The 27751-nt window shown below is 45.4% G+C and overlaps 2 protein-coding genes across 4 annotated transcripts in view; both read right to left on the reverse strand.

Moving 5' to 3' along the window:
- Nucleotides 1–1869: 1869 nt before the first annotated feature.
- Nucleotides 1870–10853, reverse strand: tefa (TEF transcription factor, PAR bZIP family member a). Of its 2 annotated transcripts, none has more exons than XM_015963645.3 (5): nucleotides 10592–10853; nucleotides 4491–4841; nucleotides 4137–4357; nucleotides 3155–3366; nucleotides 1870–2124 (listed from the first exon to the last, which is right to left on the reverse strand). In XM_015963645.3, exons 1-5 carry the CDS (start codon nucleotides 10665–10667, stop codon nucleotides 2100–2102), a joined length of 885 nt encoding a protein of 294 aa, XP_015819131.1. In that variant the 5' UTR covers nucleotides 10668–10853; the 3' UTR covers nucleotides 1870–2099. The 2 variants fall into 2 exon arrangements, with proteins under 2 accessions (XP_015819131.1, XP_015819130.1); XM_015963644.3 differs by lacking the exon at nucleotides 10592–10853 and adding an exon at nucleotides 5781–6129.
- An 843-nt stretch (nucleotides 10854–11696) lies between these two features.
- zc3h7bb (zinc finger CCCH-type containing 7Bb) overlaps nucleotides 11697–27751 on the reverse strand; it is a 27078-nt gene continuing 11023 nt past the window's right edge. Inside the window, exons 17-21 of one of the 2 annotated variants that reach the window (XM_054749041.2) lie at nucleotides 27672–27751; nucleotides 27465–27570; nucleotides 20181–20289; nucleotides 15934–16067; nucleotides 11697–11945 (exon numbers count right to left, since the gene is read on the reverse strand). The exon at nucleotides 27672–27751 is cut by the window's right edge and continues 183 nt beyond it. In XM_054749041.2, coding sequence (XP_054605016.1) covers nucleotides 11892–11945; nucleotides 15934–16067; nucleotides 20181–20289; nucleotides 27465–27570; nucleotides 27672–27751 — 483 coding nt within the window. In that variant the 3' untranslated portion in view covers nucleotides 11697–11891. Of the gene's footprint in view, nucleotides 11946–15586; nucleotides 15855–15933; nucleotides 16068–20180; nucleotides 20290–27464; nucleotides 27571–27671 lie in introns of those variants that run through there. The other variant, XM_015963643.3, reaches the window with a different exon arrangement.

Below are 27751 nucleotides of genomic sequence, written 5' to 3' on the forward strand. Positions count from 1 at the left end.
GTTTCCTATATAAGGAACCCAGCAAATTGCATCAAGTCAGTGACTTTACAGCAACCCTCATACTAAGCAAGCATTTAGCGACAGTGGAGAGGAAAACTCCCTTTTAACAGGAAGAAACCTCCAGAGGATCCTGGCTCAGTATAAGCAGCCATCCACCACGACTCACTGGGGATCGAGAAGATAGAGCAGACACACACACACACCATTTATACCAAGTAGTGTTTCTATGGTTACATTGTGATTTGTTAGTAAATATTCTATTTGGTGAGAGGTAAACTTTATTGTATTTATCCTAGTGGATCTATAATTAAACGGATAAACTAGCAGTTGCACATCCAATGTCAAGGAAAGTAAAATGTTATCAGGAGAGGGAGAATGTTTGTGGTTAGCAACAGTGTTCAAGCCAATGGCCCCCTCCATGAGGGCACCACATCTCAGCAGAACATCATTGTAGCTTCTGGGGAGAAAAACACTTGGGGAAAAAAATAAAGTTAACAGCTGAAATTGCAGGAATAATACAGTTAAAGAGCAGATTGTAGAAGAAAGTAGTAGAGTGTGAAAAGTGGTCAGTGTGTCCTCCAGCAGTCTAAGCCTATAGCAGCATAACTACAGAGGTATCTGGATAACCTAGCCTTTTAGATGGAGGCAGGGCAAGGGAGAGCCCTCTTTACAGACTGTACACTCCACCTCCCTCTACTCCCCCACTTGTCCAGATCTAGGCTATCATCAGATTTTAACCATAGGCCCCATCAAGTAAAAATGTTTTAAGCCTAGTCTTAAAAGTAGACAAAGTGTTTGCATCAGCCTGTACAACAGCTGGGAGCTGGTTCCACAGGAGAGGAGCCTGATAGCTAAAAGATCTGAAATGTAAACTTTCTGATGGATGGGTAGAGAAATGAAGATAACCAATTTTTAAAAAAGGGAATATTAAGGGTCTGTAAATCTAAAATGTAAACGTAGGCTCTCAAGTTAGTTTAACCATGAAAAATCTTCCATTTGGTCCAATTTACACCTGAGAGAAGAACCACAGGCAGCAGATCCCAGTTTATGAAGACCAGTCTTTATTTTACATTCTATATACAAACAGGACTGTCACTCGAAGTGCAGAAGAGTTCAAATTTAAACAAACCTCTTATCACGTAACCCATAGAAGTTTTAAAAAGGTCATTTTATAATAAAAATCAAGGCTTAGCGTGAGTCAGGTGGAGTGTTTTTGACATGAAGTACATTTTTACATAGTTCTGCAGTTTTATTATCTTTCCAAATAAGATCGTAACATTTGAGGTAAAAACTAAATCAGCCCAAGGTGGAAGCACAACAAAAAAGCTTCCCTTAATCTTTAGTCAGAGCTGAGAAGTAACAGAACCTGAGGGTGAGTTACGGCGGTTTGACTGCATTCAAACGGCTTTTCACACTTCAGATCTATAAGTTCCCGATCTGTGAACAAGGCGCCTACTTACAGCATGTATTACTGAGATCTATTACACATAAAAATCAGGACAGAAACTGACCTGACAGTCCCACTCTAGAAGCAGACAAGAAACTTTAATAAGCACTTTATAAAATTATTTAACCATCTTCAAGTTTGCCAACAACCATTTACACATACAGACCGCACACACACACACTTACGAGGTGTAAACGCACAAGTCAAAGAGACAAAGACAGAAAAGAGTTTAGAAAACACAAAAAACGAGTGATCGCGGCTTGACTTGGACATAATTTCTTTGTGTTTTTGGCCCATGTCACCCTAAGAAGCTAAGAAGTTTTAGCCCATTTTTTACACAATCTGTCACGTAATAAATCTGAGAAGTGGAGAAAACCCAGTTTCTTTAAATCAAACATTACATTTCTGATCCAAGTGTCCAAAACACGACAGACGTTCCCCTCCTGAATGAGTAAAGATAAAAAAAAGTACTTGGAAATCCTCAGCTGGAAATACAATGAATAAAAACAAACATGTTTCCGTGGCAACGCCAATCACAATTTCACACGAACAACTCCTCTTCATCTTTGTTGTCATCTGATTGTTTTCCAAGTGACCACTAACAGTTCGATCTATTTATTCTTCAGAAAAAAATAAATAAATCAACTGACTTCTATTCGTCCTCATCGGGGCCCGCACTTGAAAAAGAAGAGAAGAAGAATGTTTAACAGGAAGCTACAGGAGAGGGAAGTCATTTCATCATTTGTCTCGTTTCTGTTTGATCGGTCCACATCTGCATGAAAACTGAAGCCTCGCCCACACAAACACCAACAACAACAGTTCATCTGGTAAACACGCCGTCGTTCACACAACCTACTGTAGACGCTAACTAGCTGGTTATCAGTCAACCTGATCATTGTGCCCATAAACAAAAGTGGCTGGTTTCAGGTACCATGTTTAAGCTCCGCCCCTTAAAAATAAAATACACCTCAAATCATTTTTCCAGACAGGTTTAGGCAGAACTACCAGCTCTCCCACCCTGAATGCTCAAACTCAGGCTCCAAAAGTTCAACACGGTGGTGCCATGGCTTCACTTTTCAACAACAGAATAGAAGAGACTTTTCTTCTTCTCTGGAAAAGTCCAAAATTATTAGTTCCTAAAGAGCAGCTTCCATGCGGACAGGACCTAAGAACCCAGGCTGTGAGACGACCTGTTATGGAGGCTAGAGCAGCTCTAAGGGCTAGCTGTGTCCAGTGGAAAAACCAACATGGTACTGTTTATTTTATTTTGCCAATGATTTTTCAAGATAAGTGTAGCAAAATCTGTATTTTCTGTTGTACAGGCTTATGCAGAACAGGAAGTCTGGAAAATGTGCTTATAACTCACATTTGAACCACTTCCAAAACTTGCATGATCACACACACACGATACACTGATGTATCCCAGAGGGACGGCCCGCCAGCTTTTGCGGATCTCACCCTCCTAAGTACCCAACGCCTCTGAATCAGGCCATGTGGAATACGTCCAGTGGTTGAAATGTTTCAGACAGGAAGTCCAAAAGTACATTACTCTAAAAAAATAAAAAATCTCAGAATTCTGTAAACCTCCAAACGCGTTCAGGCTTCATCCGTCCTTCCCCTTCCCTCCATCTCTATCCAACTGTTCATAGTGCCCTGGCTGATACTGAGGTGTCCGTTTACACTTTCAAACATTTCTTTTCTCCTTACAGTGGTCCAAACTTGGTTTCATAGCGAACGACGACGTTCTTGTATTTGCCACACTCCTTCCGTAACTCAGAGACCTCCGTCCGCAGCGCCGCGTTCTCTCGCTCCAGGAAAGCTGCTCGGACAGTGATCTGGTTCTCCTTTAGCCTGCGGGCGTCTCGTGAGCGTTTGGCAGCCACATTGTTCTTCTTCCTCCTCTGCCAGTATTTCTCATCCTGGAAATATGGAGACAGGAACAAAAGCACAACGGACTGAGTGCGTTATCTGTGTACATCAGCTCCGACCCGAGCTCCCCTGTAAGCAGCGTGGCAGACAGCCAGTCTCCACGGAGCTTGTAAACAAAACCAGTAAGGGGGGGTGCACAGACTGTTTGAGGCGAAGGCTGCTGAGTCACTCTGAGTTGCACAAAGCGCTGCTGCAGTGAGCAGATGAAATAAAGCTTGTGCTACTTTGTATTTCTGTTACGGCACCTGCTGTAACTCTGGCCAAAAGCTTTCCTTGTCAAATGAAATCGAATCCACTTTGTTTACTAAATCAGGAATTAACAGAACACTTTAGGTTTGACCTTCAGTTTGTTTGCGGCTATTAGCTGCAACTCATCATCCAGAGTTATGTGGCTTTTTCTGGGCTGGAGAGAAAACGACCTCCCGTTTTTTATTTGTTATCCACTGTTAACAGAAGCAGACAGAAAAATGCATACAGGCAGGAGTTATAGTTATTTAAACCCTAAACAACAGTAAGAAAACACAGATGACTGCACCTCTATGATGGATCTTAGCCGTTCCAGTCACGTTTCTGAACTAATGTGGCTTCTATTTCAGGATTAGAGTCTTTCATGTCTACAACCACCATGACCCTTACTCCTAACCCAGAAATCTCACATTAGCTACAAAAGAAGTGGCCCAGCACATTCATATAAGGTACTTTGTGTATTAAAACGGTTGTTAAGGGACTTTAAACACACTATACATCTGGGCCAGCTCACCTTCTGCTCATCGGGGACGAACACCTTCTTGGCCTTTTTGATCATGGGTTGAGGCTTGAGCTCCTCCTCGCTGAACCTGTGTTTGCGCGGATCGAACAGTTCCCCTCCAGGTACGCTGGAAAGTACCAGGTCCGTGGGATCGGGCTCATAGTTCACTTCCACTTCTATCTCTTCGGGGTCGAGGGGCTCAGGCGTCGTTCTGTCATTGGAGGTGGTCACCTCTGAGCAACATGAAAATATCATCATACATCAGATATGAGATGAAATCAGTAAAAATGTGTTGATGTGAATTTCAGTTGAAGTGTGTCAGGTTTATTTTACTTTTCTGCTTTTAAAAGGAGCCCATGCACTCACCTGTATTAACCTCACAGGTAGGATCAAAGTCAGCCTTAGTGATAATCACCACCTCCTCCTCCACCTCACACCTGTCCAGCTCCTGAATGGGCAGCAGGGTCACTGGAGACAACGCCTTCTTGGCCTTTCCTTTCTCCGTCTTGGCTGTAGTGTCATCTTCAGGTGTTGTAGGAATACCATTCTCCATGAGGAACTCCTCCAGGTCCATGTACTCCAGGTGGAAGCTCTCGCCATCATAGGGAATGGTTTTATCCCAGATAGCAGGGGTCAAAGCAGCTGAAGGACCCATGTCACTGCCTCCTCCACCCAGGTCAGCAGGACCTCCCAGAGCCAGCTTCTCCTTGTCTGTGTCTGAAGCAAATACAAGAACATCTGTCATGATGCAGCACACTTTTAGAATGATCCACAGTAGCAAGCATTCTCGTTGTTTGAGGTGTGTTTTCCCCCCCAACACCTCATGTGAAGCAAACAGGAACTAAACCCCACCTCCTTCTGTGTTTGGAGTGAGAGATCAACATTAAAAGAGCTCCAGAAGACTATCAGAACAGCTAATACTGTTTACCTACTTACCTATTTTCATTCTAATTAAATTTACAACATTTAGTAAAAATAATAATAATAATAATAATAAACAGTTTGTGCTAATGTAAACATTCTTCTGCTCCATCACTTGGTGTGTGGTTTGATTATTCCCTGCAGTGTTGGCAGTATTTATGTTTTAACTGGTACAAGTGCAGTGTAAATAAAAATAATTATTGCAAAAATTTTATAATTTCATGAAACCCCGAAATTTAATGTGATAAAAGACTACTGCCCTATTTAAATTAGTTTTGAAAATAATATCATTTTCAGTTGTTTTGTTTTTGTTGAATTTCGCATTTGTTGTTCTTTTCTGCAGCTGAAACGTTCTGCAAACACACCAAAGAGGCGGATATCCGGTTTAAACAGTACGATTTAGAAGAGAAGCGAGGAAGAGACTGCTTAAACCCGCTGGGAGAAAATAAATGGAGATTTGTTTAGATCAGAAAGCAAAACTTGATCTAACTCGGGGGGTTTCTGTAGCTTTGCGGGGTCCTCAGTGACACAGAAAAACAAAAATTGCTTCGGGAATAACAAAAGCAGATGTGTGTGATCATCACTCGGCACATCTGGCCACGTAACTGAGGGAAATAAAAGGGGGCGTGTCTAGAAAAGTCTAGAAGGTCGGTTTAGTTCCATGGAACACAGGTTGTTGTGATAACACGTATTTTCACCTTTTATTCACAAATGCAGACCGAGACTTTCTCTTACCTTCGTCGCCGTCCAGTATATTCGGCGGAGGCATTTCCATTATTTTCTTCAAAACCACCGGGAATGCGCTCGGAAGAACCCCGGTGGCATTGAGCTGGATGTGAATCGGCTCTCCCGACATGTTTTCTCCCGTTCCCGTTCACGTTCACACCAGAACAAAGCTTAAACTCGGATTTTCTCCTGTTAACTGGTTAATGGAGAGGCAGCTACTTTCCAGAACACCTTTAAATGTCCGAAAAGTCCAAGCTTGACTGTCAGCGCATCAGAAAAACAAAACACTTGCTCCGAGTACGAACACTTGCCTCTTGCGTCGATTTTGCTGCTAAGAACAGATCGTACCCCCAGATCAAAGATGTCCGCGCTGCCGCGTCCTGATTGGTGGTCTTGTTAATATTAAATAGTGGAGGGCGTGGTAAAGGCCAGAGGCTGCGCTCCCATTGGTTCATTTACTTATATCGTTTCACCCTGCATCATTTATATATAAATACAAAATGAAACGTGACACGAACACAAACAAGCTTTAATCTAATCTTTAGAACACTCCTATTATCACTTTGATTGATTACGTAATTAAAACTTACTTCTGCTTTTTTGCAAGTCAAAAAAATCTACATTTATCAGTGACTGAAACATTTATTGACCTGTTTTTGTGAAGCACGACCCTAAACACGTGCAACTGCCTCGCTTTTTCGCGTGCAGAGGTGTGCAAAAAGGGGCGGGGCTTCCTTGACCTTGTTTAATTAGGAATGCAGGCTTAGCACCTTCAGGTGTCAATTTCTCTTGGACCAGTTCCTACAGCTACAGAGCTGAAAAGAGCAGAGATCGTTATGTTCCAACGCTCAGCTCTCATAACAGCAGACCTGACAGCACTAAATCAGCCTCTGAACAGTTTTATGTGCCAAGTCATCTGGAAACCATAGCCTCGAAATCCAACCCATTTCCTCCCCGAAAACAACCAACATCCATTTGATCTGATGGGAAAAATATTATTGAATAACGAGTGTGCTCTCTAGTTCTAGAACAAGAACTAACAACGTCGTCCTATGACAGTAAAATGATAACTGAGGAGGGGATGTAGTTCAGCTGCAGGATTTCCATGGTTATAGTGGCAGGAGATCCTGCAAACCCAACTCACATGTTTATGGGCCTTCAAAGACAAACCCTCAAGGTCAGCTGCTAACAAAGATATGTACTAGTTACTAAACAACTATGGAATCAAGCTTTTAAAATGTGCAGCTTTGGGAAAACTACATTCCAGTGCTCCTAACTGACTGCTAATAATAAAGTAATAGTAAAGTAGTTTAACTTTTTTAACTCTTCACATTTTCTATGTCTGACCAAATGCAGGGGTAGACAACTCCCTCTTGAGGCCATTAATGATTTACGTGCTTCAATACACCTGATTTTAATCAGCAGGTGATTGACTTCTGCAGAGCTCAATGAGCTGCTGAACAGGTAAATCAAGTCTGTTGGAGAAGATAACAACTAAAACATGCTGGATACTGGTCCTCAGGGAAGGGAGTTGCCATGATCCGGCTACGGAAGGGTATGGCTTGTATTTGTTTAGCACCTTCTTGGTTCACCAACCCCCCAAGCCGCTTTACAACACAATCAGTCACCCTCCCATTCACAACAGCCCTAGAGCGCACTGACGAACCCTGGTGCCACCAGTCCCTCCGACCAACACCAGCAGGTTAAGTGTCTTGCCCATGGACACAACAGCAGTATTCTCTGGCGGGAGCTGGGATCAAACCCTTCCTTACAACCAACCTTTGACATCCTGCTCTACTTCCTGAGCTGCTGTGCCCAGAAGATCTTGGTTCTCGAGTCTCCCTATTCAGCATGTATTAGTTGTTTCCCTGCTTCAACACACCTTATTCAATGGTTTGAACCTGTGCACCATGTTTTCAAGCACTGTAGAGGCTGGATAATCACCAGAGGTGTGGACTCGAGTCACAGGACTTGGACTCAAGTCAGACTCGAGTCATTATTTTAATGACTTCTGACTTGACTTGATAAAATCTATAAAGACGACTTGACTCGGACTTGAATGACAAAGACTTGCGACTTGAATCAACTTGCATCTGTTGGCTTGATGATGACTTGAGCATATTTGAGATTTTAACACTAAGTGGCGCGACATGGACAAAAATCATAAATCATTCTTGGTTCTGGGTTTGATCTTGATCTGCTAACTGCAGCAGCACTTTGTTTATGACGAGTTTCAGTTGCACTTCCTGCTTGTTTGAGCAAACAAATTAAGCTTTAAGAAGCTTTATTTCTGGAATTTATTTATCATCACTGTCATTAAATTGAAGTTGGACAGATGACTTGATTATGACTTGAAAAATCAAAGTTAAGGACTTGGACTTGACTTGGACTTCCACATCACTGACTTTGGACTTGATTGTCTTTGGCTTGGACTTGACTCAAGACTTGACTGGAAAGACTTGTGACTTACTTGTGACTTGCAAAGCAGTGACTTGGTCACACCTCTGGTAATCACTTACTGCTTAAAATAGTGTGTTGGAACTGGGAAACAACTAAAACATGCTTGAAAGCAGCAGCACTGTAGGATTGCCAACACTTGTAATACAGTAATGGTGTCAAATCCTGGTCGAGGGCCTCCATGGAGCACACCCGATTCATGGTTGTATCACCAGTTCAGCAGCTCCTAAAACTTAGCAAAAGCCTGTTAATGTGTGTGTGTGTGTGTGTGTCTGCTATGTCTTCTCAAACCCTCCAGTGAGTCGCGGCAGATGGCTGCTCTTAGTGTGGGGATTGCACCGACTCACTGACTAGTGACTGCTGGGTACTCCTTACATGGGAAACTTTTAACAAACTGACATAATGAACTGAATGTTTACTTTGTGAAGTGCCTTGAGATGACTCTTCTCGAGATTTGGCGCTATATAAATAAAATTGAATTATTAATCACCCACTGATTAAAATCAGATGTGATGTAGAGATGCTAGGAGGGCTTAGCACCAGAGCTGTGACGGACTACAAACATGGTGTTGGCTCAGGAACGGTGCTTATTTGAAACAGCTTTGGCATCACCTTTACATGATTTTAGACTTGAGCTTTTCTTTGACACATGAGCAGATAGAAGTCCTTAAGTCATCTATTTTGAAAAAGGATGTAGTTGCTTCTCCAACAGCGTATGGTGGACCACCCCATTGAGTGGTTTTTGCAGCGATGAATACATCTTGTTGTTTAGTGCTCTGATTGGTCCAAGTGCTGTCCAAATGCGCACAGAGACAGTTTGAAAGACAACCGTAGATTTTGCCCCATGACTGAGCTCTGTCACTGTGACCAGACTACTTATTTAAATAAATAGGATGGCTTGCCAGGCGAGGGATTTGAAGCAACACAAATGTAAAACATTAAGAAATCTGCCACAGACCCTCACAGATACATTCTGTTTATGATCAGCAGAAAGGTCTGAACTCTGGTTTATGGATCCTGCTGACCTCAAAGCCCATCATGACCAATTATATGCACTCAATTAAAGGAGCACTTCAACCACTAATGATATTCTAGTGCAGATGTGCCAGATGTGTTGTTTAAATCATTTAACAAGCTCCAAAGACAGAAGACAACAGCCAGAGTCTTGGTAGGAAAATCTTATTATAAACGGGTCACACAGCTCCACATAATGTGATGATACACACAGTCATCTGTTAATAATATGATTCAAGTCCTTGCACGCTCTCTCTGGAACCAGCTCCCGCTCACAATCAAACAGTCCCCATCGCTGGCAGTCTTCATGAGTAGGTTGAAGACTCATCTTTATAGGATGGCCTTCTCCTAATGCTTTTGGTTTCTGACTTTTATTTTTGCTTTATTTTAACTACTTAATTTTAATTTTGTTTTATAATTTTTTTATCTCATTTGCATTTTATTGTTCTCACTGATGTCTATGTTCCTATTTTTGTTTTTATTGGTTTTTTTTTTTACTTGTTACTATGTTTTATCTTTGTTACTTTTCCTGTCCAGTGCCTTGGGCCCCCTTTGAGGGTGGTGGAAAGTGCTATATAAAGAAAGCATGATGATGATGATGATGAAAGCCCCCTCCTCCCATAGAGGCTGACAGATCAGCACACATTTATCAGGAAGCATCATCTACTGCCGAGCTGTCCAAATTGCTCAAGACAAGGGTCAAAATCACCCATGCAGTTGAAGGTGTGCACAAACAGCAAAACTGTGACTTTCTTTACTATAAAAAATCAAATATATATATATTTTTTGTGGAGGATTATTTTATTAGTGCAACTCAAAACTGTTGACATCAACAGCCTGCTGCAGAGATACATTTCCACCATTCTATAAATGCAGTTGGGGGGTTGAATAAAATTGAGGGACACACTTTGGACTCCTGTGACCTCAAAGGCACTTTTGTTCAGGTAAAAAGCGTCACTACAGGGGGCGTGGCTGTAACCGCATACCAAACTGAGTTCCTGAACTTTTAGGAAGGTGTTAAGGACATAAAAGCAATGCATGTTAAAATTAAATGGTGTATTAATCAAAAATACTTCTATTCTTCATAAAAACGAACAATAAGGATTTCATTTTAGTTCACAATCTGCAGTCATTAAATATGCTCATGGACACTTCTAAGCCCGTACTTATTTCCTAAAATCACAAACATTTAATTTTGCTTCTAAACCAGCAGTCAGGATTCTGCAGATTATTTCTCATGCTGTTAATGTGAGTGGAATTACACAACAGCCACGCACGTTTCATGTCTCCTGGTAAACAAAGACAAGCCACTGGATTTAAATCACACTTCAAGTTATGATCTGACTTACCATTATCATCAAAGTTTGGAAAAGTGAACGGGTGCTCAAGGAGTGACCTGAAAATCTCCGGGATTTCTGATGACATGCTTTTCTCTCTTTCTTGGCACTTTAAACATAGAATAATTATACCTGTTTATTGTAAGGTGTTAGCTAATCGTTACAATAAAATAGAAAAGACCTGTCGGGGTGCTGCGGCTACACAGACCTGTCGGCTCTCACAAATTGTTGAGAAATAAAACTTTAACGACTGAACTCTGCACTAGTTACTTAACAAGGCGCGGCCTCTTTAACTCCGCACAGCCAATCAGATGAGCGCTTTAATACAATGGTCACTAAAGACGGCCCCGATTGGCCGATATCGGGCCCATCTAGATCACGACAGCCAATCACAGAACGCGACTGTTACCTAAGATAAAACGAGCTACATAGCAGACCGGACACACTAAAGATAATTAACGATAACATGGTTATAGCACATTTAGCCCTGTAGCTATACGGATAAAAGAGCTTATTAAGTTTGAGAAGTGTCATATTCAATAGCTTAATCCTGTTAGAGGACAAATTAAGTCAAAGAATTTTAAAAAGAGCACTTTATACAATTTGAAACAGGGTTTTGTGTAAATGTGAGGTAAGAACAGCCTCAGTTGAGATAGATGGAGTTTAAAACGCTGCTCAGGATGCCATCTAAAATAAGATGGTAATTTTTTTATTTTACAGATAAATGATATTTGAACCAATGTGTATGGACTAGGTGCTTTTAAACAAATACCAATAGCTAACAACAAATACATTTGTAACAAAAAGCACAGGAATCTGCACATACTAGCATGAAGGACTTGTACATCTGCCTAGTCATCAGGATTTTTGTGGTCATCGAGTCTCCTGAGAGAGAGAAAAAAACCCAGCAAGGAACCGAGCCCAGCAGGAGGGAAACATCATTCACCTCGGATTGCATTGCAGGTTCAGCTTGGGTCAATGGCTTCGTTTCACACGTGCAAAATGATTCGCATCACTGCAGACACGAGTGAAAAAGTAGTTTAGTCTTTAGTCGTCAGCTCAAGCTGCATCTTTCGCTGTAACAAAAGATGAGCTCGAAAAGAGAAAATAACCCAGATTTGTTTCTAAAACAGTTTATTAAATGCTTTCAAGAGATTTGGTCCACTTGTGTGATCATGAACTTCCAACCAGGGAGAAAAAAAAATCAAAAATGGTCAAACAAAATGTGAAAATACAGTACAAAAATAGGCCTTGTGCCCCATTCGTACAATCTCCGATGTCTCCACTTCAGCTACAGAGGAAAACTAGAATATCATGACGTCTGAAATGATTCATCATACCTCAGATGTGTGTTGATGCTGCAGATCTGAAACCAATGGGAGAGGAACGAGAGGCAAAGAGTCACATGGATATTTGTTGGTTCTAGTTGAAACACATTAAATCGATCAGGCTGCATTAACTCTGGTCATGTTCAGATAAAAGTAACTTTTGTCACAGCAGGACAGCTAATTCATGTGACAGGTCAGTAAACACATGTTTCAATAAGTCAAAAACAAATGGGTCCTTTCAGAGGGTACGAACATGTCGCTGCACACAGGACTCAGTCAGGGTTCTTCCTGAAGGGTTTGCCATCATTTACACAACTTCAACACATCCGGTAAAAACCAAACAAACATTATTATCTCTTTTCCAGAGGGAACTCGCCTTCAACGATTTCAACTTTTTTTAAATTGCTGCCTTCACAATTAACTTTTACTCCAACCAATCAGCGGAAAGGTTTAAAAAAAAGAAAAAGAAAAAAAAAAGATCTACAAACATTTGAATGACTTTATTCAGCTGACTGAGAGTCCAAAGCCACAGTTCCTGCTTACCAATCTGGTTGTATCTGAGCTTAAATAAAGAGTATTTGAGTGTGGGTCGTCGTTTTAGTAACCTTTAACCCAGATAAACCAATACTTTTCAGATCACAGCACACTTTTCCACAGCCACAGGAAAAAATAAAGACAGGCCACCATCTCTTATCTAAATTACCTTATAAGGACGTCTAAGTATTATCATAGTATATTATCATAGTATATAGTAAGTAGGATTATACAATAGGGGTATGTATCATCTTATAGGTGAAGTATAACAAATAAGGCGCTATACGGGAGTATATAGGCCTCTGTGTATGCCTTCTGTTGGGTAAATCACCTGCTGCATACACCGAGGCATATTTACTGTCAGTTATTATATTCATACATGGATACATATATAAAGAGAAAGTTATACATTGCAGTGAACATACATATATCAATAGCATATAGCAGAGAAATAGTCAATAGACAGTAATTATAATAGTCATCAAATTCATCATAATACTAGGAGTAATAGTAATAGGATCCCTCAGAGAAGCTAATAACTGGGCTGTTCCAGACCAGGGCGGGTTTCTGCTGCAGGCGAGTTACATTTATGGCTGCTTCTGATCTGCTGATTTCAGGTCAGATTACCCCGGAGAGAGCAGAGACGACTGGAAAACACCGATACTCTTCTCTTTCAAAATAAAATACAGCTTCTCAGAATTTTGAACCAGACTTTGGCGACATTTTCTCAATAAGCAGAAAAGAAAATCTAAATAAATGAATCAAGTTGGGATTCTTTTCTCTAACCCCCTGCGTGCTTTTAGTCTGAAACTCGTCACATTATCTAATGAAACCTGGTTTTAATGAAAGGAAAGCCAAACCCTGTCTGGAACAACCCACACATAAAAATATATTCCAAATAAAAAGAGTCTTTAACAGAAAAAAAAATCACTATCTAGCTCAGCGATACATGGCATTTAGCAAAACCTTAATAACGAGAAGTTCTTCTATGTAATCAATACAGGTTATATATTTATTAAGCTTAACCGCTAAGTTATCATTTATTATTAGTCTATTATATGTATGCATAATATGTGTGTATTTGTATATAAACATACTGTCGACGTGTCTGTCCACAATAAAGGCTAGAATAAGATGGCATCAAATTTTCTGCCCGTTTGTCTGCGAGTTCACATGTCGATGTGTTTATAGGCACAATATGTGTTGTGAGCCGGATCCCGGTCTGGAGCCGGCAGGTTCCCCGTGAAGGAAGAATTATTTATCTGTTCTTAGCTAACAGGAGAGAAGCATTCTGCTGCAGGAGGAACAGATGCATCGGACCAAAGGAAGCTTAAATTCCTCTAAATACTCAAACATAATTACTTCAAGGGCTCAGTGGAAACAACATCAACCATTAACATTAAAACTGTAGTAGACAGAGCTTTGAACAGCCTCAGTTTGGAGAAAAAGGAGATTATTTCCGACCTGACTGATAAGCTAATGGCTAGTCGAAGCGGAGCCAAACAGAATGAATCCAAAACATTTGATGAGTATTACACGTTGTTATTCTGGCCAGATGTGTTGTAGATGTGCTGCTAATTTCTGCTGCAAAAAACAGAATTTTACAAGTACAGCGCAACATGACTTTTCAGAGAGTTAAAGATGGGATAAATCCACTTTCATACTGGCCCCACTGAGACTAGCCGTTAGCTCATCCATCTCCAGACTGAAGCTATTCAGACAGGCGGGTCCACAGAACTCTAATAAAAAAACAAAAAATTCCATCTAATAGTGTGTGTAATCCTTTTCTTTCCGTTTTTAAAAATCCAGCTTTTGTGCAGAAATCCCTTTTCCTCCTCAGAGTTAAGCGTTGCTCATAATCTTTCTAAAATAAAACCGTTAGATCAGAACCATTCTACTGACGGGAGCTTGCATTTATTATAAAGTTCTGTGTTGATTAAAGTCTTTTATAGTAATTACTTTTAGCAACACACAATCTAAGCCTATTGAAAGGGATTTGCAGCCATTTTAGACACAGACAGCCATAAATAACAACTATGTCACCTACTGTAGATTGATGACTGATAAGCTAACGGCTAGTCCGGGTACAGCCAACAAAGTGAATTACTATTGTCCTAAATCCTAAAAACAACTTCCTTGTGAGAGATTATTTCACCAACAGTTACAACACCATCAGTTATGCATAATGCTGTTCTTTACGAGCATAAAGAAAACAAACAGCTAAATGTAGCACGACTCCCAGAGGCCAGAGTGGAAGGAAGTTAATAGTTTTGATAAAATAATGATGTAATATTAAACTGATGGTTGTGTGGGGGTTTAAAAACGAATAATCACATGGACTAGGACAAACTTTGGAGCCATTTGAAGGTCACAGTTATAGACTTTTTTTCAGACTAGCTGTTAGCTCATCAATCCTGTGGGAGGCAAACTTCAAACTGAACCTATTTTTGTACGATGGTAATTATTTATGATTTTCTTACAGAAACTTGCATCGACATGATCAACAAATCCCTTTACATAGTTGTTTAATCATTGTTTTGACCCCCCGTTTATCGACCTGAGAGGACCAGACAGATAAGGGTGCATCAGGCACGCCGATAACTGGAAGAATATGTAATCAACCATGGGGAGGGACTGAAATGTTACCTAAACATTCTACAACATCAATATCATTAATTTCCTTGTTTTGAAGGCCTGTGCAGGCATTACATTCAAAACGTTCCACCAATATGGCAGACAATATAACAAGGAAGTGTAACTCCCCTTGGGAAACAGAAAAACTCACATCTCATAAAGCTAACCCAAATTCTCCTGTCGTTTGGTTGAGTTTAGTGAGGTGTGTCCACAAAGAGACAGAAAAAAAAAGTGTTGTGATGGCTGTAAGAAGCACTGCCCATGAGCTTTTTGGCACTCTAAATGTTTAGTTAAGTGTAAGAGTGCTGAGTTTTAACTGTATGTGTGAGGGCTGCGACCAGCGCACCCTCCCAGGACCTGTCCCAGTGCCGGGGCAGAAAGAAAAGAGTGGACACACTGTCTCACAACACAAGGGACTAGAAGTAGACTGTGTCGGCCAAACAACACCAGCTCTCTGAAGAGTTTCTGAGGCCAAAGCCGTTTAAGAAGAACCTAGAACCTAAAGGTGCAATATGGAGCATCTGAGAAAAGAAAAGTCTTACAAATCAACCTGTTTGTGAGAACGGTCGCGTGGTGTGTATGTTTGTGTATGTGTTTGTGTATGAGCATGGGGTTTTAATCTTCATCTGCTTTCTCGCTGGCTTGAGGTCAGCAGACTGGCTGGGTGAAGCCAGCGAGGGAGGCCCACCTCCATTTCCGTCTGCAGCTCAGCAGAGACAAACAGAGTCCAGAGTGAGCACCACTCAGAGGTCGTCACCTTCTGACATGTGCTGGCCTCCCTGAAACGATGCACATCATCTCTCACACAACAACGATCAACATACACACGTGTGTAGGTCAGGGTTGTTCCCCACTCACCAAGCCTTCTGTGTAATCTGCTGTTATTGTGACCTGCTTGTCCTCTATAGGCGGAGTCACAGCGGAGTTCTCTGTGCGTCGGTTCTGATTGGTGAGCTGCAGCCACAGTTCATACATCTGCTGCATGTCTCTCACTGAGGAGGAGTGGAACAAGACAGTAGACTTCAGCACCCTGAGGGAAGCTTTACAGAGCAGCAACAGACCTGAACAGCGTAAACTCACCAAGTAGAAGGATTAAATTGGCCTGATTAGGGTGTTTCTGTGATAAAGTATAAATTACACCTGAACAGTCTTTGTTCAGAGAAGTAGCTCATAAAAAGGTTTTATTTTATCTTAAAGGACAAACAATACTGTTCAATAAGTTCACTCACCAAAGTAAAGAAGCTTTCCAAATATCATCTTTTAAATTATTTCATTATTATTAAACAATCGTCTGTGGCAACAGTTTCGAATAACTCTCCCTCTAAAATGAAACTGGGGGAAAAAATCCAACTTTTATAAAATAAGTTCAACCTTTCTTCTATAAAGTAACATTTAATTTTTAAATCAATCACAACCTTTCCCTGGGCTGCCACCTTACCGTGGTGGAGGGGTTTGAGTGTCTCATTGATCCTAGGAGCTAAGTTGTCTGAGGCTTTCTGCCTCTGGTAGTCACCCATGGCAAACAGGTCCTAGGTGAGGGATCAGTCAAAGAGCAGCTCGAAGACCTCTTATAATGAACTATATAAATGGAAACCGTGTTCCCTCGTCTGGACGTGGGTCACCAGGGTCCCCCTCTGGAGCCAGGCCTGGAGGTGGGGCACGTTGGCGAGCACCTGGTGGCCAGGCTTTCACCCATGGAGCCCAGCCGGGCACAGCCCGAAGAGGAAACGTGGGTCCCCATTCCCATGGGCTCACCACTCGTGGGAGGGGCCAAAGGGGTCGGGTGCAGTGTGTGACGGGTGGTAGTCGAGGGCGGGGACCTTGGCGGTCTGATCCTTGGCTACAGAAGCTGGCTCTTAGCACATGGAATGTCGCCTCTCTGGTGGGGAAGGAGCCGGAGTTGGTGTGTGTGGTTGAGAGGTTCTGACTAGATATAGTCAGACTCACCTCAACACATGGCTCTGGAACCAGTTTCCTTGAGAGGGGTTGGACTTTCTACCACTCTGGAGTTGTTCCTACTGAGAGGCGCCGAGCAGGGGTGGGCATACTAGTTGTCCCCCATCTTGGTGCCTGTACTTTGGGGTTTATCCCAGTGAATGAGAGGGTAGCCTCCCTCCGCCTACATGTGGGGGTACGGGTTCTGACTGTGATCTGTGCTTATGCACCAAACTACAGTTCAAACTACCCACCCTTTTTGGAGACCTTGGAGGGGGTGCTGGGAAGCACTCCTTCCGGTGACTCCCTCGTTCTGCTGGGGGACTTTAACACTCACGTGAGCAACGACAGTGATACCTGGAGAGGTGTGGTTGGGAGGAACGGCCCCCTGATATGAATTCGAGTGGTGTTTTGTCATTGGACTTCTGTGCCAGTCATGGATTGTCCATAATGAACACCATGTTCAGACATAAAGGTGCCCATGTGTGCTCTTGGCACCAGGATACCTTAGGCCGCAGCTCGATGATCGACTTTGTTGTTGTTTCGTCTGACCTGCGGCCGCATGTCTTGGAAACTCGGGTGACGAGAGGGGCGGAGCTGTCAACTGACCACTACCTGGTGGTGAGTTGGCTCAGATGGTGGGGGAGGATGCCGGTCAGACCAGGCAGGCCCAAACGTATCACGAGGGTCTGCTGGGAACATCTGGCAGAGTCTCCTGTCAGAAGGAGCTTCAATTCCCACCTCCGACAGAACTTCCAAAATATTCCAGGGGAGGCGGGGGACATTGAGTCTGAATGGACCCTGTTCCGTGCCTCCATTGTTGAGGTGGCCGACGGAGCTGTGGTCGCAGGATCATCGGTGCCTGTCGTGGTGGCAACCCCCGAACCCGCTGGTGGACACCGGCGGTTAGGGATGCTGTCAAGCTGAAGAAAGAGTCCTATCAGGTCTTTTTGGCCTGTGGGACTCCAGAGGCAGCTGACGGGTACCGGCAGTCCAAGCGGAACGCGGCTCGGGTGGTCGCCAAGGCAAAAACCCGGGCATGGGAGGAGTTCAGTGAGACCATGGAGCAAGACTTCCATACAGCTTCGAGGAGATTCTGGTCCACCATCCGGCGCCTCAGGGGGGAAAGCAGTGCGCTACCAACACTATCTATAGTGGGGATAGTGTGTTGCTGACCTCTACTCAGGACGTTGTGGATCGGTGGGCAGAATACTTCGAAGACCTCCTCAATCCCACCAACACGTCTTCCAGTGAGGAAGCAGAGTCTGGGGACTTTGGGTTGGCCTCTCAAATCTCTGGTGCTGAGGTCACTGAGGTGGTTAAAAAGTTCCTCTGTGGCAAGGCTCCAGGGGTGGATGAGATCCGCCCGGAGTTCCTTAAGGCCCTGGATGTTGTGGGGCTGTGTTGGCTGACGCGGCTTTTTCGCGTGGACATCGGGGGCAGTCCCACTGGACTGGCAGACCAGGGTGGTGGTACACTTACTTAAAAAGGGGGACCGCAGGGTGTGTTCCAACTACAGGGGGATCACACTCCTGTGCCTTCCTGGTAAGGTCTTTTCAGGGGTTCTGGAGAGGAGGGTCTGTCGGATTGTTGAACCTCAGATTCAGGAGGAGCAATGTGGTTTTTGTCCTGGCCGTGGAACACTGGACCAGCTCTATACCCTTAGGGAGGTGCTGGAAGGTGCGTGGTAATTTGCCCAACCAGTCTACATGTGTTTTGTGGATTTGGAGAGGGCGTTTGTCCGCGTCCCTCGGGGGGCACTGTACTCCGGGAGTATGGGGTACCAGGCCCTCTGATACGGGCTGTTAGGTCCCTGTATGACCGGTGTCAGAGCTTGGTCCGCATTGCCGGCAGTAAGTCGGGTTCGTTCCCAGTGAGAGTTGGACTCCACCAAGGCTGCCCTTTGTCACCGATTCTGTTCACAACCTTTATGGACAGGAATTCTAGGCGCAGCCAAGATGTGGAGGGCATCCATTTTGGTGGCCTGAGGATCAGGTCTCTGCTTTTTGTAGATGATGTGGTCCTGCTGGCGTCATCAGAACGTGATCTTCAACTTTCGCTGGAGCGGTTCACAGCCGAGTGTGAAGCAGCTGGGATGAGAATCAGCTCCTCTAAATCTGAGACCATGGTCTTGATTCGGAAAAGGGTAGAATGCCTTCTCCGGGTCAGGGATGAGGTCCTGCCCCAAGTGGAGGAGTTTAAGTATCTCGGGGTCTTGTTCACAAGTGAGGGAAAACTGGAGTGTGAGATCGATAGGCGGATTGGTGCTGCATCTGCAGTGATGCGGGCGTTGTACCGGTCTGTCGTGGTGAAGAGAGAGCTGAGTCAGAAGGCGAAGCTCTCGATTTACCGGTCGATCTACGTTTCTACCCTCACCTATGTTCATGAGCTTTGGGTAGTGACCGAAAGAACGAGATCGCGGATACATGCGGCCGAAATGAGTTTTTCTCCGAAGAGTGGCTGGGCTCTCCCGTAGAGATAGGGTGAGAAGCTCGGTCATTCAGGAGGGGCTCGGAGTAGACCCGCTGCTCCTCCACATTGAGAGGAGCCAGTTGAGGTGGCTCGGGCATCTGGTCAGGATGCCTCCTGGATGCCTCCCTGGTGAGGTTTTCCGGGCACGTCCAACCGGGAGGAGACCTAAAGGTAGACCCAGGACACGGTGGAGGGACTATGTCTCTCACCTGGCCAGGGAATGCATTGGGATTCCCCCGGAGGAGCTGGCCCAAGTGGCTGGGTAGAGGGAAGTCTGGGCCTCTCGACTTAGGCTACTGCCCCCGCGACACGACTCCGGATAAGCAGATGAAAATGGATGGATCAATCACAACCTCCTGTTTTATGTGGTCCTTGAAACAGGAACTGTGGTAACCGTAATTATACAATAACAGTTAACATCTAGACCGGTGCCACTGGTTTGCAGATGTGGCGATACGATGTACCAAACAGTGTGCACAGGATGTTGTTTAATTCAAAACTTGACCTAATTTTCTAACCCTTTACCATGTTTGACTTCCTGCTCAGCTTAATTGTTTTGTGCACCTTAACACAACTTCTGCTGGGCTTTAGCTTAGATTCTATCCATACCTGCTTGGATTTCAGATTTCATCAAGTTAAATAAAACATTATTTGATTTTTATAAGCCCTCACTGATTCTATGAAGAACAGGCACTCACGGTTGTTGTTCTTCATGTACGTCCAGACGTCCCTCTCCTCCAGACTATGGGCGAACGAGCAGTTCCCGATATAGTGGCACTTCTTCTGCTTCATCACATGCACACACATCTAGAGACAAATCCAGGATTCAGTGACAACTGTCTGTTTCACCTGGATAAAACTGAAAGTCATGTTTGGCATCTAGTAAATCCAAGATTAAACACACAGCACACCGACGTGCTAACGGCTAATGTTTGTGCAGCTGTCGCCTCTTGCTGCAGGTAACAAATATGACTAGTAAGACATCACTGGAAAAACTTGAACCACTCCAAGAGAGACAGAAATAGATGGAGGACACAGCGAAAATTAGGAACCAAACAGTTCACTCTTGTGGATGTATTTTGGCTAGTTAAGGTCGTAGCTGTTAAGGTCAGCTGAGCTCCTGAACTCGAGTCACCCACTGGAACAGCAAGATGTAGAATGTTAAAATCCCAGACGAGCGCCAGTGTTAGCTAACAAGCTAACAGATGCCATAACATGAGGATAGCTCAAGCCCCCACAATGCTGCTCTAAAATTGGGCCCAACCCGGAAGTACCAGAAATTGCAGTTCCACCCTCATCCGCTGGGGGCTGGTGTCAGAAGCGAGCAAATCCTCATTGACTCCCATGTTAAAAATACCAATTTCACAGCAGAAATAAACATGTTTACAGCCTGGTACCAAAACATGTTTTTGGTTTAAATTATCTTGTTTACACTCATGACAACCCTGAGGGGGGTGAATTTTTTTCTCACTCTTCTGTTTAAGTGTATTAAAAGCCTAAAATTCTGTATAATTAATGAGCATCAGACCCACGTGACCGCCGCCTCAGACCCCTTGACCACAGAGCTAGCTCCGTGGAAAGGCCTCAGTAAAGCCTCGGTCTGGCTTGGAAACTGCTCCGGGATTTTGAGTCTCTGTGTTTGTGTATTCTTGTTTGGATATTTTTTGTGCAATTGTTGGACAAAATGACTTGCTGTGGCATTAATTGCACTAATAGAGCGTCCAATGAGTCTCCACTTCATTTCTATCGGTAAGTAAAATTATATTTATGTATTTTAGGTCACTGCCGAGCTGAGCTTAGATTTTAACATGTACTGTTTAACCATGAAATTTAAATGTAATAGGGTAAAACCCAGCGCATTTAACACAATGCTGCATTTTAGAAAATGGGTTGAAATATAACATGTTGGTGGAGCTGGGTTCCGACTATCGGCTTGTGGAGCTCTCGGGAGACCTCTGTTTTCCACCCGTTCTCCCCTCCCCGCAGCCCGGTGCATCTCTGTCTGATCGCGGCTTCTGTTTGCTGCGCGGGCTGATAGCTGGTTCTTCCCGCAGCTCGGCGCATCTCTGTCTGATCGCGGCTTCCGTTTGCTGCGCGGGCTGATAGCTGGTTCTTCCCGCAGCTCGGCGCATCTCTGTCTGATCGCGGCTTCTGTGTGCTGCGCGGGCTGCCGGCTTGTGGAGCTCTGGGATGGAAACCTTTTGACCCGGTTTTCCCCAGCGGCAGCTCTGCGCATCTCAGATCGCAGCGGCGCTTGTCTGCTGTGCGGCTGCCGGCTTGTGGAGGTCTCGGAGACCTCTGTGTTCCACCCGGTTTTATCCAGCGGTCAGCCCGGCGTATCTCTGACTCAGAAGCTCTGGTGTTGTGCACAGTTAACTCCGGTTGTAGCTAGGTTGCTACCTCCTTTAGCTTAGCTCCCACCTCCGCATTAGCTTTGGGTTAGCTTCAGGTTCGACCGGGTGTCGTCAGTTGATCCCAGCCTTACAGCCCCACCCTCAGCTCCACCTCTCTTCCCTTTATTGGAATTGTCTGGGCTTGACGGAACCTGTGACACAGTCAAAATGGCAGTGGTGGCCACCTCCCATTTTAGTACAAAAACGTGTTATTGGAGTCTATGGAAACCCATTGTACAGTATATATGTCGATGGGATAGCTACAGGCTAATTAGCATCATGGAGGATCGTTGGTTACGTATTGTAACCCCAGATTCTATGAGTCTAGTCGCAGCCCTTAAGCTAGCTGCTATTGGAAGGATGATCTCAGCATCAGCCAATCATGAAGAGCTTAAATGTACGCCCACCAATGGTGGGCACCCCTTGTGGGTATATAAGTGGAGCGACTCCACTGTTCGCCTCCGATGGCTCTTGATCGTAACAGAACCAGTGGGGCCATTGGCTTAAGGGCTGCGACTAGACTCATAGAATCTGGGGGTTACAATACGTAACCAATGTTCTATTTCGTCTAGTCTTAGCCCTTAAGCTAGCTGCTATTGGAATAATGTGCAGCTGGATGGGTTTACGCCACACTGGTTAGCTCAACCAAATGGACACACCCAACATGTCTCCTTTTAGCGAGGGTCGCTCAGCCTCAGCCCAGGGCTTAAAAGGCTGAGGCAGCCAGAGAGAAGAGTGGGGTTCCCACTAATATATCATCCACAAGAGGATGAAATTCATTCAAATAGGGCTGATGTGGTTCCATAATGCTTTCACTTAGCCAGCTGAGTTCCAAGCACTGAATGAGTGATGGAACCTGAAGACACATCTCGTAAATAATAACGAGTAAAGGAACATGGGGAAGCCCATGAAGCAGCCTGACAAATATCTTCCATCGACACACCACTGTGGATCGCCATAGAAGAGGAAATCCCTCTGGCTGAGTGAGCCCTGAGTGTCTCAGGAGGATCCCACCCTGATGATGTGTAAGCGAGTGAAATGGCGTCACATAGCCAGTGTGAAAGATGCTGGGTCGACAGCGCTTGCCCAAGGGAAGAGTCTCTGTAGTGCACAAAAAGGCTTTGTGAGCGGCGAATCCCCGAAGTACGTGACACATATCTTGCGTGCGCGCACACCGGGCAGAGAAGGTGGGAGGCTGCCTCCTCCTCAGAATTATGGGGAGGAGGAAAAAGCCCAGCCAATGAAATTGACCTGGATTTGAAGGAAGTATTAATGTTTTTGGGCACAAAGGCTGGGTTGGGGCATAAAACATCAGATCCACCATCTTCCCGGATCCTGAGGCATGCAGGAGCCACTTAGAGGGCAGTTAGGTCGCTCACTCTCTTGACTAATGCCAGCGCCAGCAGCAAAGCAGTTTTGAGTGACAGGAACTTGAGTGAGACCTGGTCCAAGGGTTCAAATGGGGCTTCAGATAAGCCGCGCAGAACCACCGTTAGGTCCCACTGGAGAAAAAGCGGGGGCGGGACACAGGTCTGTTCCTTCTGACATCATTTAGAAAACGTTTTGTGAGGGGATGATTGAAAACAGATCTATCTCCAAAACCTTGGTGACAGGATGAGATAGCTGCAGCATATGTTTTAATGGTGCTGAATGTGAGGCCCCTGTCCCATCAGTACCTGCAGAAATGATAGGACATCCGCCAGCTGGCAGGAGAGCGCTTGAACATTCTGCTCTGTGCACCATTTTTGGAAAGCTGCCCATTTAGCAGCATAAGATGCGACGGAAGAAGGCGCCTGCACACTCTGAATCGTGGCGACCACATCATACGGCAGCCCAGAAGCCTCCGAGCGTGACCGCTCAGCGGCCAGACCCACAGCCGTTGGCCTATTTCTGGAGGATGTTTGATTATCCCATCCGCCTGGAGAAGGGTGTCCGCCCTCCACAGGAGCCTCCACGGGGAGCCGGACACTAGCGCTTGCAGGTCCGGAAACCATGACGCGGACAAGCGTCTGGGAGCTACCAGAATTACCGAGAGCTGTTCCGACCGAACTCGGTCCAGGAGACGGGAAATCAGAGGGACTGGCAGAAATGCATACAGGAGCGTCTGAGGCCAGGGCTGGTGTGAGAAGGCGTCCGCTCCGAACGGGGGGTGGTCCCGGGGACTCAGAGAAAACCACAGGCGACACTGAGCGTTTTCGCGAGCCGTGAACAGATCCACAACAGTGACGCATCCGTAAAAACAGATACTTGTGACGTAGGACGTCCGATGGGGACCCCGTGTGAGAGGATGCAGGGATTCCCCCAGTGAGCGAGGTCCCCGCCCACTGAAGGGGGAACCCTCAACATACGTTTCTTTTGACGTAGCAGGTGTGCCCGGAGGCAGATGAACCAACGCTGTAGGCGTCTCGTGTGCAGTAAACCTAACGGCACCACAGCATGAGCTGCAGCCATCTTGCCCAGAAGTTTCATGACTAACAGGGCTCTCACGATCTTGTGGGGTTGCACGCGGGAGATCACCGTGGTGAGATCTGCCGCTCTCGCCGGAGACAAACGTGCTCTCATTAGGGAGGCGTTCAGCTCCACACTGAGAAACACAGACTGGGATGGAAGGATGGAGCTCTTTTCCCAGTTTATGGAAAACCCCAGGGTTGACAGATGCTCTATTAACTTCCTGGTTTGCTCTGACGCCTCGTCCTTGGACCGGGCGCATAGGAGCAGATCGTCCAGGTAAAACAGAACCCTCATTCTCGCTGTGCGCAATGGCTGCAGAGCGGTCTCCAGACATTTGGAGAAGGTGCGCAGGGCTAGCAAGTAGCCGAAAGGGAGACGATTGAACTGGTATTGAACTCCCTTGAATGAAAAGCACAGGAACTTCCGGTGTTTGGGAATTACTGGGATGTGGAAGTATGCGTCTTTCAGGTCTATTGACGTGAACCAGTCCCCGTAGCGCACGTATTCTAGAACTTGCTTCATTGTTAACATGCGGAAATGCATCACTGCTATAAGGCAGTTGAACAGGGAAAGATCAAAAATTGGTCTCATTCCTCCCGACTTCTTCGGTACTACGAAGTAGCGGGAGTAGAAGCCTGAGAGCACTTGTTCGCGAGGGACTTGGGAAATGGCGTCCTTGGACAGAAGTTCCTGTAGCTCCAGCTCCAGGGCCTGAGATTGTTCCTGTGACGTGAACGTCGTCTTCATGACCCCGTTGAAGGGAGGAGGAGGAGCGGACTGAAAATGGAGTGTGTGACCGCAATGAATGGTGTCCGATATCCATCTACTCATGAGACAAAGGCGGCGCCATTCTTGCGCGCGTTCCGACAGCGGACGCGTGTTCGAGGTCACGTGAATGACGTCTGAGGACTGGGTACGCGCCCTTACCGCTGTCGCTCGCACCAGAGAACTGGGAGCGACCCATGGAGGGCTGCGCTCGAAAGGGCGAGTGTGAAACAGCTGGAAGAGGCTGATCCGCACCGCGGAGCGTGGAGTCCAAAGATAAAGGACGAGTGGGAGCCGGACCCATGCACGGGGACGACAAAGTGCCAGCAGATGGAGCCGCGCACTGTGTCGCCGCGTGTGGTCGCGATGGCGCCATGACATCCCGTCCCACCCTACGTTGTGGGGGGAGCGGGATGTGTTGCGCCTGGCTGGAAGCTAGGGCCGGTGCGCAAATGGAGCGCACCCTTACAGCTGGTCGTGTAATATGACTGACTGCGTGAACATGCAGGTGTGTCGCAGTGCTTGGTGTGGGGAACATGTGTGAGGATTCGGCAGAGGATTCTGCAGGATTGTGCTCTCAATGTGACGTTTTTTGGGTTTTATTTCAAAACCAAAATCATTCACAGCGTTAACATTACAGTCAGAAGCACACACATTCTTCCCAACGAGTCATTTTCGTGGTTGCGGGGAAGCGCGGCCAGATGGGGTCTGGACAGCGCGTTTGTGTTGCCCCGAAAATTCCCGCCAAATCATCTGCTTCAGGCGGAGCCGGTTCTGGCACGGCTAGCCCCTTGCGGAACGCAGCGGAGATGATGGCAGGTAGCTCCTGGAGCAGTGCTCTAACTGCTGGAAGGGAGGAGCGAGAAGGCACTGGAGCAGAGGAGCCCGCTGAGGGAGGCTCATCGACCTGCGTGTTGTCCAGGAGGGAAGAAGGGCTATGGCAGCCAGACTCGCCATACTCCTCGCTGTCGATGACATCGTCCAGTCGGTAGGAGCCAGCCGGCTCCTGGCCGACGGTGAAGAACTGTAAGGCCTTGTCCAGCGAGTACATGTTAGCCACCGGAAATTCCTCGTCTGCGGCGGGGGTGAAGTACTCGACCCGGCGGATCTTTTCAGCCACGGGCAGAGCGGCACAAAACAGGCACGAGGCCTGGGGGGGTCAAGGCCAGGCCAGCGTGATGAGCCCCGAGACAGACCTCACATTTGGCGTGCAAGTCGCCGCTGGAGATGGAGCCCGTCTGACAGGCTGGGCAGGTCCTGGCGTCGCTGGACATGGCTGGTGAGTTGAATGTTGTTTTTTGATAATTTGCTCTTTAAAGAAAGCTCTTACGCTTGGCTTGAAGAGATAATGGAGGCGAACAGTAGAGTCGCTCCACTTATATACCCACAAGGGGTGCCCACCATTGGTGGGCACACATTTAAGCTCTTCATGATTGGCTGATGCTGAGATCATCCTCCCAATAGCAGCTAGCTTAAGGGCTAAGACTAGGCGAAATAGAACTAATGTTCGCCTGTGCTACATTAGACACAGCTTCACTGGGTGGGTGGACCAGCAGCTTCTAAATGAACTTTTTGTGTTTTTGGAGCGTGCAGTACCTTTACAGGTAATGAAATTCCTTTGTAATGTTCTGGACAGTATTTGCCAAACATATATTTGTATAAAGGAAGTACGTTCTTCTGTGCTTTTAAAAGTAGGGATGCAACAATACCACTTTTTTCCAAACCGATACGATACCGATACTTGGATCCGAGTACATGCCGATACCGATTACAGATACTTCTACCACACAAAAAAATGCTATGAATTGGAATACAGGTTTTATTTTCTTCCCTGCTTTCAACAGGAAAAGTCTGTGATGTAGATAAAAAGTTAAATATGTGAATAGAAATCATCACAAAACTAAAATGTTAGGTGAACAGAAACGACAAGTTACAGTGAAGCCACTTTCAAGCAACTGCATTGGTGTTGGTTAACTTTTATTGATACCTATACCAGTATAGGTATCGGTGCATCCCTATTTAAAAGTATTAAAAACATGAAAACTATCATGTTAATGTATATTTATAATCTGAGATTATAAAGTGTTAAGTGTCTTGCTCAAGGACACAACAGCAGCACTCTCTGGGAGGAGCTGGGATTGATCCTACAACCCTCCAGTTACTGGACACCCCACTCTACCTCCTGAGCTCCTGCTACCCCAAATAATTGCAAATAATATTTTCATTGATTAACAACCCCACATCTTATAGATGTGAGTGATTGGAAACTATTGTCATGAACAAGTCAAACGTGATTGTTTATAGAAACCCAACTGCGTTGAAAGCAGTGCAGAGGTGGTCAGAGGGTTATAGGAAGACGGTGGAAGAACTCACATCATATTGCTGTGGGTAGGAGCGGGAGAAGGGAAGAGGCCGAACAACAACCCACTTCTTCTTCTCAAAGGACTTCACGAGCAACACCCTGCGCTCTTTGGTCCAGCTGAAACAGAAAGTTTAAGGAAAACAAGTGAAACCATTTTACTGAGCCTGGGAGGTAAGATAAGTCACCCTGATTCCTGAGGGAGCAGACAAGGGTCTCACCTGTGCCGGGCCTTGGCCATGCAGTACTTCAGGTTCTTATCGGGCTCGTTGACCTGACCTTCTCTCCAGCACTGACCACA

The sequence above is a fragment of the Nothobranchius furzeri genome, chromosome 16, assembly GCF_043380555.1.
Source record: "Nothobranchius furzeri strain GRZ-AD chromosome 16, NfurGRZ-RIMD1, whole genome shotgun sequence".
Lineage (NCBI taxonomy): Eukaryota > Metazoa > Chordata > Actinopteri > Cyprinodontiformes > Nothobranchiidae > Nothobranchius > Nothobranchius furzeri.